We start from the raw sequence: 15,825 nt of genomic DNA, 5'->3' as shown, positions 1-15,825 counted from the left end.
TGTTGCAAAAATTGCCAAAAACACCATAATAATGCATGTCAAAGAAATGAGCGAAAAGGCAAGGCTATAGTATGGCAAAAATGTGAAAATATGACATGTTCCCAAAACAGCTGAAAACACCTCAAAACAGCATACAATAGCATGCTAAGACATGCCATAGCAAAGAATGTTGCAGAAATTGCCAACAACAGCCAAATAATGCATGTCAAAAAGTCACCGAAAAGGCAAGGCTATAGTATTGCAAAAATGTCAAAATATGACATGTCCCAAAAAAAGCTGAAAACACCTCAAAACAGCATAAAATAGCATGCCAAGACACGCCCTAGCATGGAAAGTTGCAAAAACTTCCAAAAACAGCATAATAATGCATGTCAAAAAAATGAGCGAAAAGGCAAGGCTATAGTATGGCAAAAATGTCAAAATATGACATGTCCAAAAAACAGCTGAAAACACCTCAAAACAGCATAACATAGCATGCCAAGACATGCCATAGCAAAGAATGATGCAAAAATTGCCAAAAACAGCATAATAATGCATGTCAAAAAAATGAGCGAAAAGGCAAGGCTATAGTATGGCAAAAATGTCAAAATATGACATGTCCCAAATATAACTGAAAACACCCCAAAACAGCATAAAATAGCATGCCAAGACACGCCCTAGCATGGAAAGTTGCAAAAACTTCCAAAAACAGCATAATAATGCATGTCAAAAAAATGAGCAAAAAGGCAAGGCTATAGTATGGCAAAAAATTCAAAATATGACATGTCCAAAAAAAAGCTGAAAACAGCTGAAAACAGCATAAAATAGCATGCCAAGAAACGCCCTAGCATGGAGAGTTGCAAAATCTGCCAAAGAAAGAATAATAATGCATGTTAAAAAAATGAGCGAAAAGGCAAGGCTATAGTATGGCAAAAATGTCAAAATATCAAATGTCCCAAAACCAGATTAAAACACCTTTAAACAGCATAAAATCGCATGCCAAGACACATTGTGGCATGGAAATTTGCAGAAACTGCAAAAAAAAAGCAGAATAATGCATGTCAAGAAAATGACCGAAAAGGCAAGGCTATAGTATGGCAAAAATGTCAAAATATGACATGTCCCAAATATAACTGAAAACACCCCCAAACAGCATAAAATAGCATGCCAAGACACGTTCTGGCATTAAAAGTTGCAAAAACTGCAAAAAACAGCAGAATAATGCATGTCAAAAAAATGAGCGAAAAGGCAAGGCTATAGTATGGCAAAAAATTCAAAATATGACATGTCCAAAAAAAAGCTGAAAACAGCTGAAAACAGCATAAAATAGCATGCCAAGAAACGCCCTAGCATGGAGAGTTGCAAAATCTGCCAAAGAAAGAATAATAATGCATGTTAAAAAAATGAGCGAAAAGGCAAGGCTATAGTATGGCAAAAATGTCAAAATATGACATGTCCCAAAACCAGCTGAAAACACCTTTAAACAGCATAAAATCGCATGCCAAGACACATTGTGGCATGGAAATTTGCAGAAACTGCAAAAAAAAAGCAGAATAATGCATGTCAAGAAAATGACCGAAAAGGCAAGGCTATAGTATGGCAAAAATGTCAAAATATGACATGTCCCAAATATAACTGAAAACACCCCCAAACAGCATAAAATAGCATGCCAAGACACGTTCTGGCATTAAAATTTGCAAAAACTGCCAAAAACAGCCAAATAATGCATGTCAAAAAATGAGTGAAAAGGCAAGGCTATAGTATGGCAAAAATGTCAAAATATGACATGTCCCAAAACCAGCTGAAAACACCTTTCAACAGCATAAAATAGCATGCCAAGACACACCATAGTATAGAATGTTGCAAAAAAGTGCCAAAAATAGCCAAATAATGCATGTCAAAAAATCACCGAAAAGGCAAGGCTATAGTATGGCAAAAATGTCAAAATATGACATGTCCCAAAAAAAGCTGAAAACACCTCAAAACAGCATAAAATAGCATGCCAAGACACGCCCTAGCATGGAAAGTTGCAAAAACTTCCAAAAACAGCCAAATAATGCATGTCAAAAAATGAGTGAAAAGGCAAGGCTATAGTATGGCAAAAATGTCAAAATATGACATTTACCAAAACCAGCTTAAAACACCTCAAAACAGCATAAAATAGCATGCCAAGACATGCCATAACAAAGAATGTTGCAAAATTGCCCAAAACAGCATAATAATGCATGTCGAAAAAATGACCGAAAAGGCAAGGCTATGGTAAGGCAGAAAAGTGAAAATATGACATGTTCCAAAAATAGCTTAAAACCCCTTAAAACAGCATAAAATAGCACGCTAAGACACACCATATGATAGAATGTTGCAAAAACAGCCAAAAACACGATAATTCTGCATATCAAAAAAAATGACCGCCAAGGCAAAAATGTCAAAATACGACATGTCCCAGAACCAGCTGAAAACAGCATAAAACTGCATGTCACAACACCCTGTACTACAGTTTGATGTTTTCGGTTGTTTTTTCAACAAGGTGATGTTTTTTCGAAATCCTATACTACGATGCGTCTGGACATGCTATACTATTTGGGTTTCAGCCTTTTTTTTTGACATTTTTGACATATTTTGACACTTTTAGACATACCATTTTATGTCATTTGCCTTTTGTAAACACTTCTATTTGTGAAAGCGAAACTTCCTCTCCTCAAAAGCAAGTGCAGGTCAAGACAGAAGCTGATATGCACTTTGGTCTTTCAACTTCCATCTGCCCAAATTATCTGCTGTCCAATTTTATACAATATATGTGATAAGGGGTCCTTGCTCCGTCTCTCTTTTGGCTGAGGGGTCCTTGGCCTCATAGATTTTGAAGGTTGCTGCTTCAGAGTTTCATACATGGTCGAGACAAATATTAGGTTCTAACCTAGTCTTGTTTTCATTTATTTTTTTTTCCTTCTTTGTGTTTACACGTTACTATTGCATATGTTACACATTATAAAGAGGCATCCTCTGCACAGAACATAACAAACAGTTTACATTCAAGATATTTAAGGCATTGGAATACATAGACAAACATACAGTCAGAGTTCTTTGAACAACAAACCAAGACGTATAACATGAAACTGTACACTGAAACGTTTTGTGGTGCACGCTACATGAGACAACAAGAGCCAACAACATTGACAGACAGATGAAATAACATGCTCAGCACAGTGACAGCCGCAGGAATCTGACTCCTCGGACCTTTTGGACTTACATTCTTCAGAAATTCTCATAGTTTAAAAACAAAGTTTCTCAGACTCAGAGACCTTAAGTGGCCCAGAGTTCACTCTGCAGTTCAGAGGTCAGCTTTGGTTTCGACAGTTGTCCCCTCTGGTCACCAGAAAGCTGCCATCAGAGTGAGTGGATGTTTTTTGTCCAGGGGACTAGGGACGATGCTGATATGGGTGAGTTTGTGAGTTCCTGCGAGTCCGCCTGCGAAGACGCCTCTGGTGCATCAGAAACTGCAGGCGCTCTAGCTTACAGTGCAGTGTCTGATTTTCCTGTGTGGATGAGCAGATGGGTTCACCGTCATCACCTGCAGGAGACCGGAGGAATAGCAGCTTGTCAGACATATCAGAGAGTGATAAAGTTATTGTTTCTGTCACGAATAATGCAATTTATTGTGAGCAATAGATTCATGAACTTTTCATCCAAGTGCTCATGGGAAATGCAGTTCATAATTGTAGGTCAAAATGCATCAGCACACAGGAAACTCCAGAAAAAACATAATAGAAAAACTAAATCAAAAGAGAAAGATGAGTAGTGGAAACACTTTATAGAGGTAATAAAGGAAATTATATGCAGAGAAGCAGAAATAAGCCCTTTACACACGTGCCGTCTGTGCCGTAAAAGTTCAGGAACATTTCCTGCTTGGGGTCATGTGTGAATGGGAGCAGAGTTGGATATTCAGTATTGTGGCCTCAAGGGTCAAAGCACAACAACATTTCACAAAACGGAACATTTTGCAAAATACCACAACATTTTACAAGACATTAAAACATTTCACAAAACAAAATAACATTTCAGAAAACACATCATTTAATAAAACACTACATTTTAAAAAATCCCTAAATGTTGTTGTGTTTTCTGAATTGTAGTTTTCTGTGAAATGTTGAGCTGTTTTGTGAAATGTTGTCTTTTCTGAAGCATTATAGAGTCCCCTGAAATGTTGCTGTGTTTTCCGAAAATGTTGTGAAAATGTTTGTGAAATGTTTTTTTTTAATGTTGTTGTGGTTTCTGAAATACTGTGTTTTCTGAAACATAGTTTTTTCTGAAATGTTGCAGTGTTTCATGAAATGCTGTTTTCTGAAACATTACCATGTTTTCTGAACTGTTTTGTGAACAGTTTTTTATGTTTTTTAAAATGTTGTGTATTCTGAAATGTTGTTTTTTGACCCTCAGGGCCACCTTAATTAAAGGAAATCTGTTCTGCCAATTTCCAACCTCATGACCCAATAACATTTCAGGGAAAGTGTTGGCTGTGTTGCTAATAAAGTCAACATTGCAGGGACAAGGACATAAAGGGTAATGTCCGTCTGACAAAAGTACTTTTATGTGGAGAGAGTGAACTCATCATAAAACTCAGCTGATGACTTTTTTGAATCTGCAACTTGTTTATTGTTTAGCATTTACACCGATTCTTTTCAGAGTGATTTATAACTAATAAGCAATACAAGTTATTTTGTTTGTTTCAGCAATGCCCTATCTTCCTCTTCTAGATGCTGATTTTTATGGCAGGTGGTATTCATAAGTTTTGCATTACTGCCATCTGCTGAACTGCCCCCGGCCCCATCTATTCTGGCATGGCCATGGCATGTATGAAAATTAGTAAAAATGGAAATGTTCCTGAATATAGTGTGTGTAGTGAAAATTAAATCTGTAAGGATTAAAGCTGAAAGTTAATCCCTGTAATTTACTGGTAACTAAGTGTGAGAGAGGCGATAGACCCCCACACATGCAAAACAATGAATCTTTTGAATTTAAGCATCGTAACAGTCTTCACTCCTCACTCAGTGGCGTTTGAATAAAAAACACAGTTTTATCACAGCACCAAATATCAAGTCAGTGTCATTAAAGCCTGCTTGAGCTCTCTTGAAAGCCAAAACATCCATATTCTCCCTCAGTTTTTAAATATATCCCCCCTTGTTTTCTTGCCCTCGTCCCTGAAATACATATTTGCACAAGGAATGTATTATGACTGAAATCTCTACAGTGTTCAGGTGTATAATATTATGTGCTCACCTGGAGTTTTACGGAGGTGCTCTGCTCTCTTAGTTACCGGTGTTTTGCTTTTTGCTTTGCAAGGCTCCTTTGCTGTGAGCAGCGGGCTGACTGGAGGATTCGAATCAGGACAGTGGAGAACAGGGGGGGCAGGCTGAGCCCCCTGATGGTGGTAGGCGGCCCTGAGGAGGTCGTTGAGGATCTGGAGAATGATGTTGATGCCACGTCGAGGGTGACTGATGCCGCTCTGACTGCAAGGGGCCAGAGTGCCTGATAGGATGAGAAAAAAAAACAAAATAAGAGAGGGACAGGTGGATAACAGGTGATGAAAAGAACAGACTGAGATAGTAGACATTAGAGCTGCATAAATAAGCGTCATCTATTTTTAAAGAAAATAATATTAATAATCAATTAAAGGTTTCAGACATTTTTCAAGCAGATGTCTGATGGGTTTATTTGACTTGACAGTCGCTCTAATGGCATGATTTGCTACTTTTCTTTTTCATTAATGTAATATCTTTGTTTTTTGGACCATTTGTTGAATAAATACTGCAATCTGATCACATCTGGGCAATGCCAAATTTCAATACAGATTTATCATAGTGTTTGTGTACTACGATCCAAATGTTTCAAGGATCAAAACCAAACAAGGTGAAGCAGCTTTTAGTGTCTATGCTCCCTGAATACATGAGGTCTGCTAAAGCTGTGTACTCGTTTAAATCAGGGCTTAAAACAACACTACATTACATAACTTTTTCTTTAATCCGCAGCTATTTATTTGCATGCTTTTGCTTGTTTTGATTGTTTTCTTTTGAATGCAAATTTAATATTTTCTTAATAATTTCTAAATAAATAAACTTGCCTTGTTAACATTAGACTTGCAGTACTAATGTACACAATTGCATCATTATCGTACAGTGTTTGCATTCAGCATCATACAGTCAAGATTATGGTCCATCTTTAGTCTCTTCTCAATTTTTCATCTTTTGGTGGAAGAGCTGTCTCTCTCACTATCTATCCATAAAAATGACTGTATTCATTGTGTTGTTGTGTAAGTCTTCAGGCCTCTGCTTACCAGAAAAAGTCCCAGAGAAGACGCCTGGCGAGCGGCTCACAAAACTCTCGATGACTGCTCCTGGCTGTTTGTGCCACTCTGCAGTAGATGAGGCATGAAAGTTACTCTGTAAAACGAGAAGGAAAATATGCTTTATTTTCAATCAATTGTGAAAAATAAAACTGGACATTTCGAACTCTAATCTGGCTTTTTATGTAGTTTGTTACTAATGCATACAAAAAAATACATAACAATGAAACCATAGTAATGCGCAGCTATTTAGATTCATTTTCACAGCAAAATATGTAAGGCTAACCTCTTTGAAGGTTGAGGCTGGCGCTGGGCTCCAAGGTCCAGGAATGGCACCAGTAGGAGCAGGTGAACAGACTGGTGTGGCTGCTAGTGAAGGACAGCTGGGATGTGGACAACCAGGAGGCAAAGAAGATGTTGAGGTAACAGGAGAAGACGTGACGTCAGAGTGGGAAGGACAGGACTGATGTGGAGGGGCAGCCGGAGCTGTTGAGTTAAATGCAGTTCTGGGTCTTTGAGCGCTCAGCTCGATCGAGGGTGTGGAGTCAGATGACTCTGGGGCTGGAGTAGAGGTTTGGGAAATGGTGGATCCTGTGGTGTTGCTGGAGCAGTCAGGATGGCTTGTCCTGGCAGCAGGGGGCAGACTGGTTTGATGCTCACTGCTGCTCCCAGCTCTCAAGTCCCGGTGCTGCTGCAGCTCTGCTACGTTCTGTGCCGACAGCTGGAGCTGCACATACATCATGTGGGCACCGATTCCCAGGTTAATGGTCAGAGGCGAGCGCCCAGACAGGAAGTCATTGATCTGTAGGATTGTCAGGAAAGAAAGAAAGAAAGAAAGAAAGAAAGAAAGAAAGAAAGAAAGAATTCCTTTCTTAGTCCATCATGGGGAAATAAAAAAATAAAATTCACTCTGCTGTTTACACACACATAGTCCCAAAATACAGACATGAACAAACAGGACTGAATAGATGTCAGAATGGGGCTGCCCATGTAGAGGCACCCTGAGCAGTTGGAGGTTTGGTGCCTTGCTTAAGGGACTCTCAGCAGTGCCCTGGGGCATCACCTAGCACCTCTCCAGCTACCGGTCTGTGTTTGGTCCAAACGGGTACTTAAAAAACAGCAGCCCTCCGGTTCCCAAACCAAGTCTCTAAAGAGTGAGCTACTGCCACTATTGCCACACTCAACTTCACAATCCAGGTTTTTGTGACACTAACAGTCACCGTGGTAACAGCAAGTGTGGTTTAATACTTAAGCAAAACATTCACTGAGCAGCTACTTTGTCAAAAATACAAAAGAAAAGCAACAACACATAAACACTGATTGTTTTAAAAAAGTCATCATGAGTGTATTAGATTATACGTATGCAAAGTTTCTTATTTTTTGTAATTAACTTCAGGCCTAGAGGTTTGCCTATTGCACCGTAAGCACTGCACAAAGCTAAAAACAACAAAAATAAGGTTTTGGAGACATGGGTTTCAGAAGACAGCGATGTGCTGGTGTGCTACATCCTACTCCACAGTAACAATAAATGGAAAAGCACACACCACTGCATAGTTTGAATTCTTTAAGGACAAGATTTTCCCCACCTCATTCATGCATGCAACAAGTTTCCATCTATTTACAGCATGGAGTTAAAAAGACATTAAACTCACCTGGACTTCTGTTAAACTTTCCAGGACGTCCATCATAGTTCTCTCAGCTCTGGCAGAGGAGCACTGTGGCAGGAAAAATGCAACACAAATTCACCACATTAAGTGTGATCAAATCTGCAGTGTAACACGTACGTTTATCCCTGATGGTTGATAATATTACATTATATTGGACGTCTGATATTCACTGTACTTCAGTGTCAAAAGTAAGTTTATCATATTGAATGTACTTATTACTGAAGTATAATGAAGTAAAATTGAAAGTAAAAGCACAAGTAAACGCTGTTAATATAAAAGCAAGCAATAAGTGGCAGCTTTTTAGTGTTTTTTGAAGAAAAACTTGACCAACATGTCTTCATGTTTTCTTTAAAAATCAGCAGTAATATAAATAAAAACACTGCCATTTAAAGTCATATGCCCCTCCCCTAAAGCCAAAATAAAAAACAACAGAAGTCTCTCCTCAGTGTTTAAAAAAAATGATTTGACATGTTTTTGCTCCACCCTCTCATAAATAATGAACAGTCTCTGAGTTACATTTAAAGAATCACTTCTAATCCTGTTCTGAATTCACCATTTTTTCAATGGGCTAATTTATATATATATATATTTTAAAACCATTATATTGTAATGAAAAAGAACTGATGGGGAGAAGAAAATCCATTTTTTCTCTAGTTATTTGTTGATTGTTCGTTCCTCCCTTTCTTCCCTATTTTGTAGTAAGTAACAAAGATGTGTAGTGCGGTAGAAGTATTCATTTTATTTGGGAAATGCAGTGGTGACAGAAACATAAAAACTCAAGTAAAGTGCAGATACTCACAAAAATACTTAATGTCACATGCGATGCATGTTTTTACAGTACACCACTGACGTTTATTGTCTCACTTACCACTAAACCAGCTTCAACAGCAGGGACCAGGGTCAGTTTGCTTCCATCTGCTACACCCAGGTCCAACAGTTTGCCTGAAGTCAGCTGCCTGCCACATGCACAACACACGGTCAGCATAACTCAATAATACCAGATGAAGATTGATTCTACTTGAAGCACGGCTCACCTGTCTCTGTGCAGGAGGACGATTCTGTCTGTCTGCAGTCTGAGTTTGTGGGAGATGTGTGTCCTCAGTCCATCCACAGTCTCTCCTCTGGGGACAGTGAGCTCCACGGGGCTGCCGGTGGTGGAGGTGATGGACAGACGCATGGTGGGCTGAGCGGTGGAAACAGCCCCGCAACCTGCACACTCTCCCGGGGTGAAGCTACAGAGGCCCCGCTGCTGCTGCTGCTGCTCCATTCAGCTGAATTAGTGTGAAATGTGAAGCAGATTCTGGTCGCTCGGTTGAGTTGAAGCAAAATGCGAGTGCGTTTTTCTCTTCAGTCTTGCTCCTCATTCCTCAGTGGACACCGTGAGACAGCCCTGGACACTTAAAAACACCACCGGTCGGTTTTGTGGCAGCTCTTGTTTCTTATTCTGACAGACGCAGCACTACTCCACTGACCGAGCGAGCGTAAAACACCCCAGCCCTGCCGGTGCAGGCTCCGCCCAATTCATACAAACAGCCAATCAGAGAGAGTCCCGGCACCAGTATGCCTGTACCGTCCAATCACAAACGCTCGTTTCTCAACGTGGCTCCACCCTGTTTTGTACCTCACTCACCATTCATAAATGATGCAATCTGTAGAGCACTACTACATTTTGTAAACCACAGAATGTCATCATGTCAAGATGTTTGTTTGTCAATCAAAAGAGACAAACCGCACTGGGATTTGTAAAACTTTAACTGGTTGTTTACACTACTTAAAGCTTCCCAGAGACAATAATTCCTTCCAAATATAGTCCTAAAATGACTCACAGTCTTCACCAACGACAAGGATGATGAACAGCCCTATTTTTACTCTATAGAGAGTTTTCCCCCATGATGCAATTTAATATGTGACCTGTTAACACAGTGTCCCCTTCTTTAACCCTCTGAAACCTGGATGGACATCAGGACATAGAGAGATGGTCAGAATGGACATGAAACCTGAGCAAACAGGTTTTAATCTCTTCCAAAAACTTGGAAAAAAACAACAACGAGCGATTGCAAGAAACTGGTTAAAGGTGACACTAAAAGGGAGAAAGAGAAAAAAAAAACAAATGTTAAAAAATGATTAAAAAAAAAGAAAAATGTGCAGAAATATATACATATATATGTGTGTGTGTGTGTGTGTGTATGTATATATATATCTTTTATTTTGGGCTACTTTTTTGAAAGTCATTTCTTCATTTTTAGGTTATTTTCTTAATAACGTAACTTTTTACTAGTTTCTTCTTAATTTTGGGGTTAATTCTTGATAAGATGCTCATCATGCCCATTTGTCCATGTTTTTGAAAGAAATCAAGGTAATTTGCTCAGGTTTCAAAGGGTTAAGTATAAAACCTGGACTCCACTGTCATACAACTAACATACCTAGAGCTGCTCTTTGGGTGAGTCAGCTCAGAAACTTCAAAGTCTAAATTTCAAGGTTATACAATGCAATTTATAAATGTACAAAAAAAATTACAAATATTTATACTAATAAAATCACAGTAGTAGTAACAAAGAGAAAATCTTGACATAAGAATGATTGTTTCATATTTCATATTTTTTTAAGTTAAGTTTTAGCTTCTTTTATATCCAAGGGGATAAAAAAAAAGACATTTTATGTGCTTAATTTTTCTGCAATCTGGTGAATTTTTAAGCACCAATTTTGCCTTTTTGATACATCAATTAATGGCAGAAGTGTCCTCTGCTACTTTCATGTTTTCACTTGAGGGAAAGAAATGCAAATGTTTGAAATACTGAGGGGGATATGTCCCCTGCATGCCCCCCGAAATCTACTCCTATGGTTAGATCAATAAAATGGAACTTATTTTCATACCGGTCAACTTTAAGGCACAATATTGCAGCCTCAAATCAATTAATAAAACTAAAGTAACAAGATTCAACAATGCTGATAATTCTGCACAAAAAGTACAATGAAGAAGACCCTGAAGTGTCATTTAGTGGCTTTATAAATAAGCCTCTGAGTTTCTAATTATAAGTTAAGTCAAGCAAGCTTCTTAATAGCTCAAAATTACATACATTTTTGCACATTTCAAGAATATAGTAAAGAGAGAAGAACCGGGGAAGAATGGAGAAAGGGAATCATTCTCTATTTTTCCCTTTTCAAGGTCACATGGGTGCTTAAAGCCTGTCCCAGCATGCACTGGGCTGAATGCAGGGAAACACCCTGACCAGTACATCATATCTATGGATGCAGTACAATCCCTCTGCTCAGCCAGTGGGAGGAGACGCGCACAGACAGTATCCACCATCCACCATCCACCATCCACCCTTTGTTCTCTGCGGTCTTTTTCATCCTCGGCTGTTTAGTATTCGTGTCCCACCTCTGATCCACAGCAGGATCTCGGGGCTGCACCTGTCACATGACTCACAGCGGCGAGAGGACCAGCTTGGAGTAAAGTGACGTAGGAACAGGATAGGATAGAGAGATGCAGCTAATATGTGTCTCCTCACAGTGGCTAAAAATAGCTACACCCACAACACCCCCGCTTTATCCAGCCTGCGTCACTCCACTCCCGTATCACCTACCTCCCTTCCTCACCTCACCCCCACACACTCACTCCTCTCCTGACTGCAGACATGTTTGTCTCAGGGTGCCTTTCTATCTGAAAACTGGTGCAGTACGCAAGAAAACAACAATCCATCCTTTTCTTTTCTGTTCTGCTTTGCATTTCTCATTTTTACCTCGATATGTCTCTTTCTCTAATATGCTCTAGAAATTTCTGATATATACCCTTGAAACTTGACCAAATTGGTTTGATTTCTTTCAAAAACACAGCGATAAAGGCATGAGCAAATTGCAAGGAAAAACCAAACAAATGGAAAAAGATGACAAAAAATGACTTGAAATTTCTTTTTAAAAAAGAGAGTTAGAAAATAATTCAAAAAAGTGGGGGAAACTATCAAAAAATAAACATTATATGTTACTTTCATTTTTCTAAATTTAATATTATTTCAATTTTAACTTTTTTTTTTTTTAAATGTCAGGTCATTGTCTTATAACTTCTTATTATTTTATTGCTTTTTTGGGGTAACTCCTTGTTAAGTTGTTCATTGCCTACTATCCATGTTTTTTAAAGAAATCAAGCCAAATTCCTCAGATTTTAAAGGTTTAAGTGACTCGATGAACTAAATGTCCCCGAGCGAGAAGGGAGAAAGGCTGCTGCTTTACATTCTTCGGGCCTCGCTGAGAACAATTCCAACAGGATGTCCTGCTCTCCAGAGCATGCACAGACGCAGCTCTGACGTCAACTGTGCAGCACGCACACACACACACACACACACACACACACACACACACACACACACACACACACACACACACACACACACACACACACACACACACACACACACACACACACACACACACAGAGTCTACTCCACATTCCTCCTACCCCTACACAGCCTCTCCTGGCATAATTTCCCAGATGTTTCAGTCTTCTGGTATGTTACACCTTAGAGTCGCTGGAATTTCAGAGATAAAACATTTGTATGTGGGGAATCTGTCTTGATTATTTCAACAAGAATGTCACTGCTAGAGAAAATCATCAAAAGGCTGTCGGGTTGTCTGAAAATATAGAAAGACATACGGTGGAGAACATTTATAGTTCCTCACTGATCTTAAATGCATATCTTTGTATCTTTAAATCAGATTAAAAAAAATATTAATTAAATGCTTCAAATGAAATTTCTAGTCACATTCACTTTATCAGGACATGCAAGGTTTTGTTGTTTTGGGGGTCCTCTGACCAAAAATTTTGGGTGTCAAATACTTGATTTCATGCATTCAGGTGAATTTTGATGTGCATTTTGTGCTTCTAGTTTTGTCAAGATAAAAGTGATCCTTTCATACTTTCATTTGGGGCTGTTCTAAATATTGAGAGGGACGTGTCCCTTGTGTCCGATCCAGAATATATGCCTATGGGGGGATGTATAGCATGCTACAGCATTGACAGCCTAATGCTCGTCCCTACTTGGGCCACAAACTTTTACAGGAAAACACTCACAAACAGCACAGAACATAAACAATTGTGCAACAAAATGAGCATAAAATTCAAGGACATAAACGAGAACATTCATGAGAAAATGACTGATCTCTTATTAATTTGAGTTTAAAATGATCTCATTCATTATTTACATATTGATCCCTAGGATAGAGAAATACGTCTGTCCAAAGGAGGATATTTTACGAAAGGGCCCCATGCTTTTTAATTCCACTTATCACCTTTATGAGGCTTGATTGTTGTAGAAATAGCTTGACTGAAGGGTTTGACTGTAGCTAATTGCTCAGCCCTAGAATAAAATGTCTGCATTATGTATTTCTCCAAACCACAAATATCTCACATCGGTGTGTTTTATACGTACATTGCTAAAATATATGCCAAAATATGAGCATACTTTGTCTTCAGGAGGTGGAGGGGATGGTGGGTGCAGACTACTGATCAAGAGTAAAAAACAATAAAACCAGTTGTTTCTTAGCAATTCCTTGCTGCATTTCCAGTGGCTTTTTAGCCCCCAAACACTGGTGTTTTTTTTAGCAATATGTTACTGATTTCTTCCCACAAAAGCCATGGAAAGCATTATTTCTTACTGAGACATCTCTGCATTTCCAGCTGGGATTGTGCCACCAAAAACAGCTTTTTAAGAACAAGCAGGATCTTTTCCTAACAATAAACAAGTGTTTTCTGTCCCTAAACCTTACCACATGTTCACCAAAGCGCATACCGCTACATAATAACATACACATGAAATGTAACTGTGGTTTGCAGAAATGTTAAATTTCAACATTATTTCTGGCCATTGCAGGGGTGCTGCTTTATTTCTGGTAAAACCAGTAGCTTACTATGGCTAATGATAAGCTTTTGAGCGCTGCAACAACTGTGTAGAAATTGATGAAATAGTTCCACTGGACACATCCTGTATATATTATATGTGTATGATCTTTTTTATCTTTTATCTTTGCACCTCTTGTCTACACTTTTAGCTATTTTAATTGTGATTTTTATTTTAAAACTTTCAAATCATTTAGTAATTAATTTTATATTTTATGTCAATATTCTTTAATTGTAAAATTGTAAAGCACTTTGAATTGCCCTGTTGTATGACATGTGCTATACAAATAAAGCTGCCTTGCCTTGCCTATATAAAGTATACTCAAATACAACACACATTCAACCAAATTAGTCTAAACTGAAGAAGACCAAGGAAAGAACCCTGTGGAGCTCCTGTTTTAGAGGGATGATTTCTCATGAATAAAACACTGTTTACAATTACAACGTACACATATACACATGCATAGACATTATGCTAGAAATTATTTGACCAAAGATAATCCTTGAGTTGAGTCAGTGTTCATTTTGAAATGACAACACAACTCAACAACTCAAGAAAGAAACAAAAAAAACTAGAGGAAAATGTCCAGAAAAAATAAAAAATTAATATATATATATAAAATCAGAAAAAAAAGTAGAATATCATTTTTTTTTTCCAATTTTCAGGTTTTTTCGGGGCCATTTTTGTGTTTGCTTTTTTAACCTTTTTGTGCCTATTTCAGATTATTTTCTTGTACCTTTTAATTCATTTCAGGGTAACTTTTGGGCCATGTCTTGTTAAGTTGCTCATCGCTTCTCTTTCCATGCTTTTGACAGAAATCAAATCAATTTACTCAGGTTTCAAAGGGTTAAAAGAGTGCCGCTATCTTTTTAGTTATCAGGAGTTTACCCTTTACCCTTTTTACAATAACCCTTTTTTCTATATTTGTAGTATTAAGCTACACCTGTTGATAAATTTATTCATATCAATATATGAAGGCTTTAAAAGCTACATTTTTCCTCTTACAGTGTATAAAAAACCATATGCTGTGTTTATGTTTCAGATGTTTGAAGAGGCTCTCTGCTCATAAAGCAAATGAGACCCTCTTAAGCAAGTGGAAAAGAGACTGAGGAGCATAAATGTACCAAAATAAAAGATTCATAGTCTGAGAGGACACGAGAGGCCATTCAAGTTCTCACAGACATGTCAGATGAGGACACGTGTGGTCACATTCCTGAATCAACCGCATCTCAAACGAGACTCCTCGCTCCCCAAACAGACTTCATTATGTCAGTTAGCTCCAGTGAGTAAATACATGAAGGTCATTTTGTTGGCTCTGAACTGAGTCCCTCTGTTGAATCAAAGAAGTCACAGGCCATATGTGCTGTTATTTTTGTCACTCAAAAAGCTGTTCCTCTTTTAGCCCAGTTTGCTAAAGTTTTGGGGGAGAGTCTTTGTACAAAAATGCAAAATGAGTTCTTCAGATGTCTGACTTACTACATCATCCCCGCTTTCTGTTATCACATAGGCGCAGATTAAACCTACTGTTACTTTGCAGCCGATGCATTTTCCATTTCTGCTACTCCTTCATTTCTACATCACATAAGGACGTACACCGCAGAGCGGATGATTGCAAGAAGCCTCTCTGGATTAGTGTGTGAGTGCAAATGGTGCTGAAAATATCTGTGGTACAAAAAAAAAACAACACTGTACTGTAAACATTTAATGGATATAACCCTTTGAAACATGAGCAAATTGGTTTGATTTTTTTCAAAAACATAACAGAAAAGCAATGAGCAGCTTGACAAGAAATTCTTAAAAAAATTGCAACTCCCTCTCTATCCCTCTCTCCCTCTCTCCTTTTTCTTTTTTGTTTTGTTTTTTTATTGTCACCTTTTACCAATTTTTGCAATTTGCTCATTGCCCCTTCCCATGTTTTTTTTTTTTTTAAAGAGAATTAACCCTTTTT

At 38.2% G+C, this 15,825-nt stretch overlaps 1 protein-coding gene across 1 annotated transcript; it reads right to left on the bottom strand.

Moving 5' to 3' along the window:
• Positions 1-2,881: 2,881 nt before the first annotated feature.
• Positions 2,882-9,458, bottom strand: LOC121952029 (midnolin). Its single transcript, XM_042498539.2, has 7 exons — positions 9,018-9,458; positions 8,852-8,939; positions 7,969-8,031; positions 6,603-7,118; positions 6,308-6,413; positions 5,254-5,502; positions 2,882-3,547 (listed from the first exon to the last, which is right to left on the bottom strand). The coding sequence occupies exons 1-7, from the start codon at positions 9,248-9,250 to the stop codon at positions 3,396-3,398; spliced, it is 1,407 nt and encodes a 468-aa protein (XP_042354473.2). The 5' UTR covers positions 9,251-9,458; the 3' UTR covers positions 2,882-3,395.
• Positions 9,459-15,825: the final 6,367 nt, after the last annotated feature.

The sequence above is a fragment of the Plectropomus leopardus genome, chromosome 12 (assembly GCF_026936395.1).
Source record: "Plectropomus leopardus strain MGB_pleo_1.0 chromosome 12, ASM2693639v1, whole genome shotgun sequence".
Taxonomy (NCBI): domain Eukaryota; kingdom Metazoa; phylum Chordata; class Actinopteri; order Perciformes; family Serranidae; genus Plectropomus; species Plectropomus leopardus.
Note: the sequence above shows the minus strand (reverse complement) of the source record. Positions and strands in the feature narration are given on the sequence as shown.

Bases quoted from the DNA above. Each gene is read 5' to 3' on its own strand.
- LOC121952029 (XM_042498539.2), bottom strand. From the start codon at position 9,250: ATGGAGCAGCAGCAGCAGCAGCGGGGCCTCTGTAGCTTCACCCCGGGA. The intron at 7,119-7,968 runs GTGAGTTTAATG...ACAATCCTACAG, and splicing joins AAAGTTTAACAGAAGTCCAG to ATCAATGACTTCCTGTCTGG. The intron at 5,503-6,307 runs GTAAGCAGAGGC...TCATCCTATCAG, and splicing joins CTTCTCTGGGACTTTTTCTG to GCACTCTGGCCCCTTGCAGT.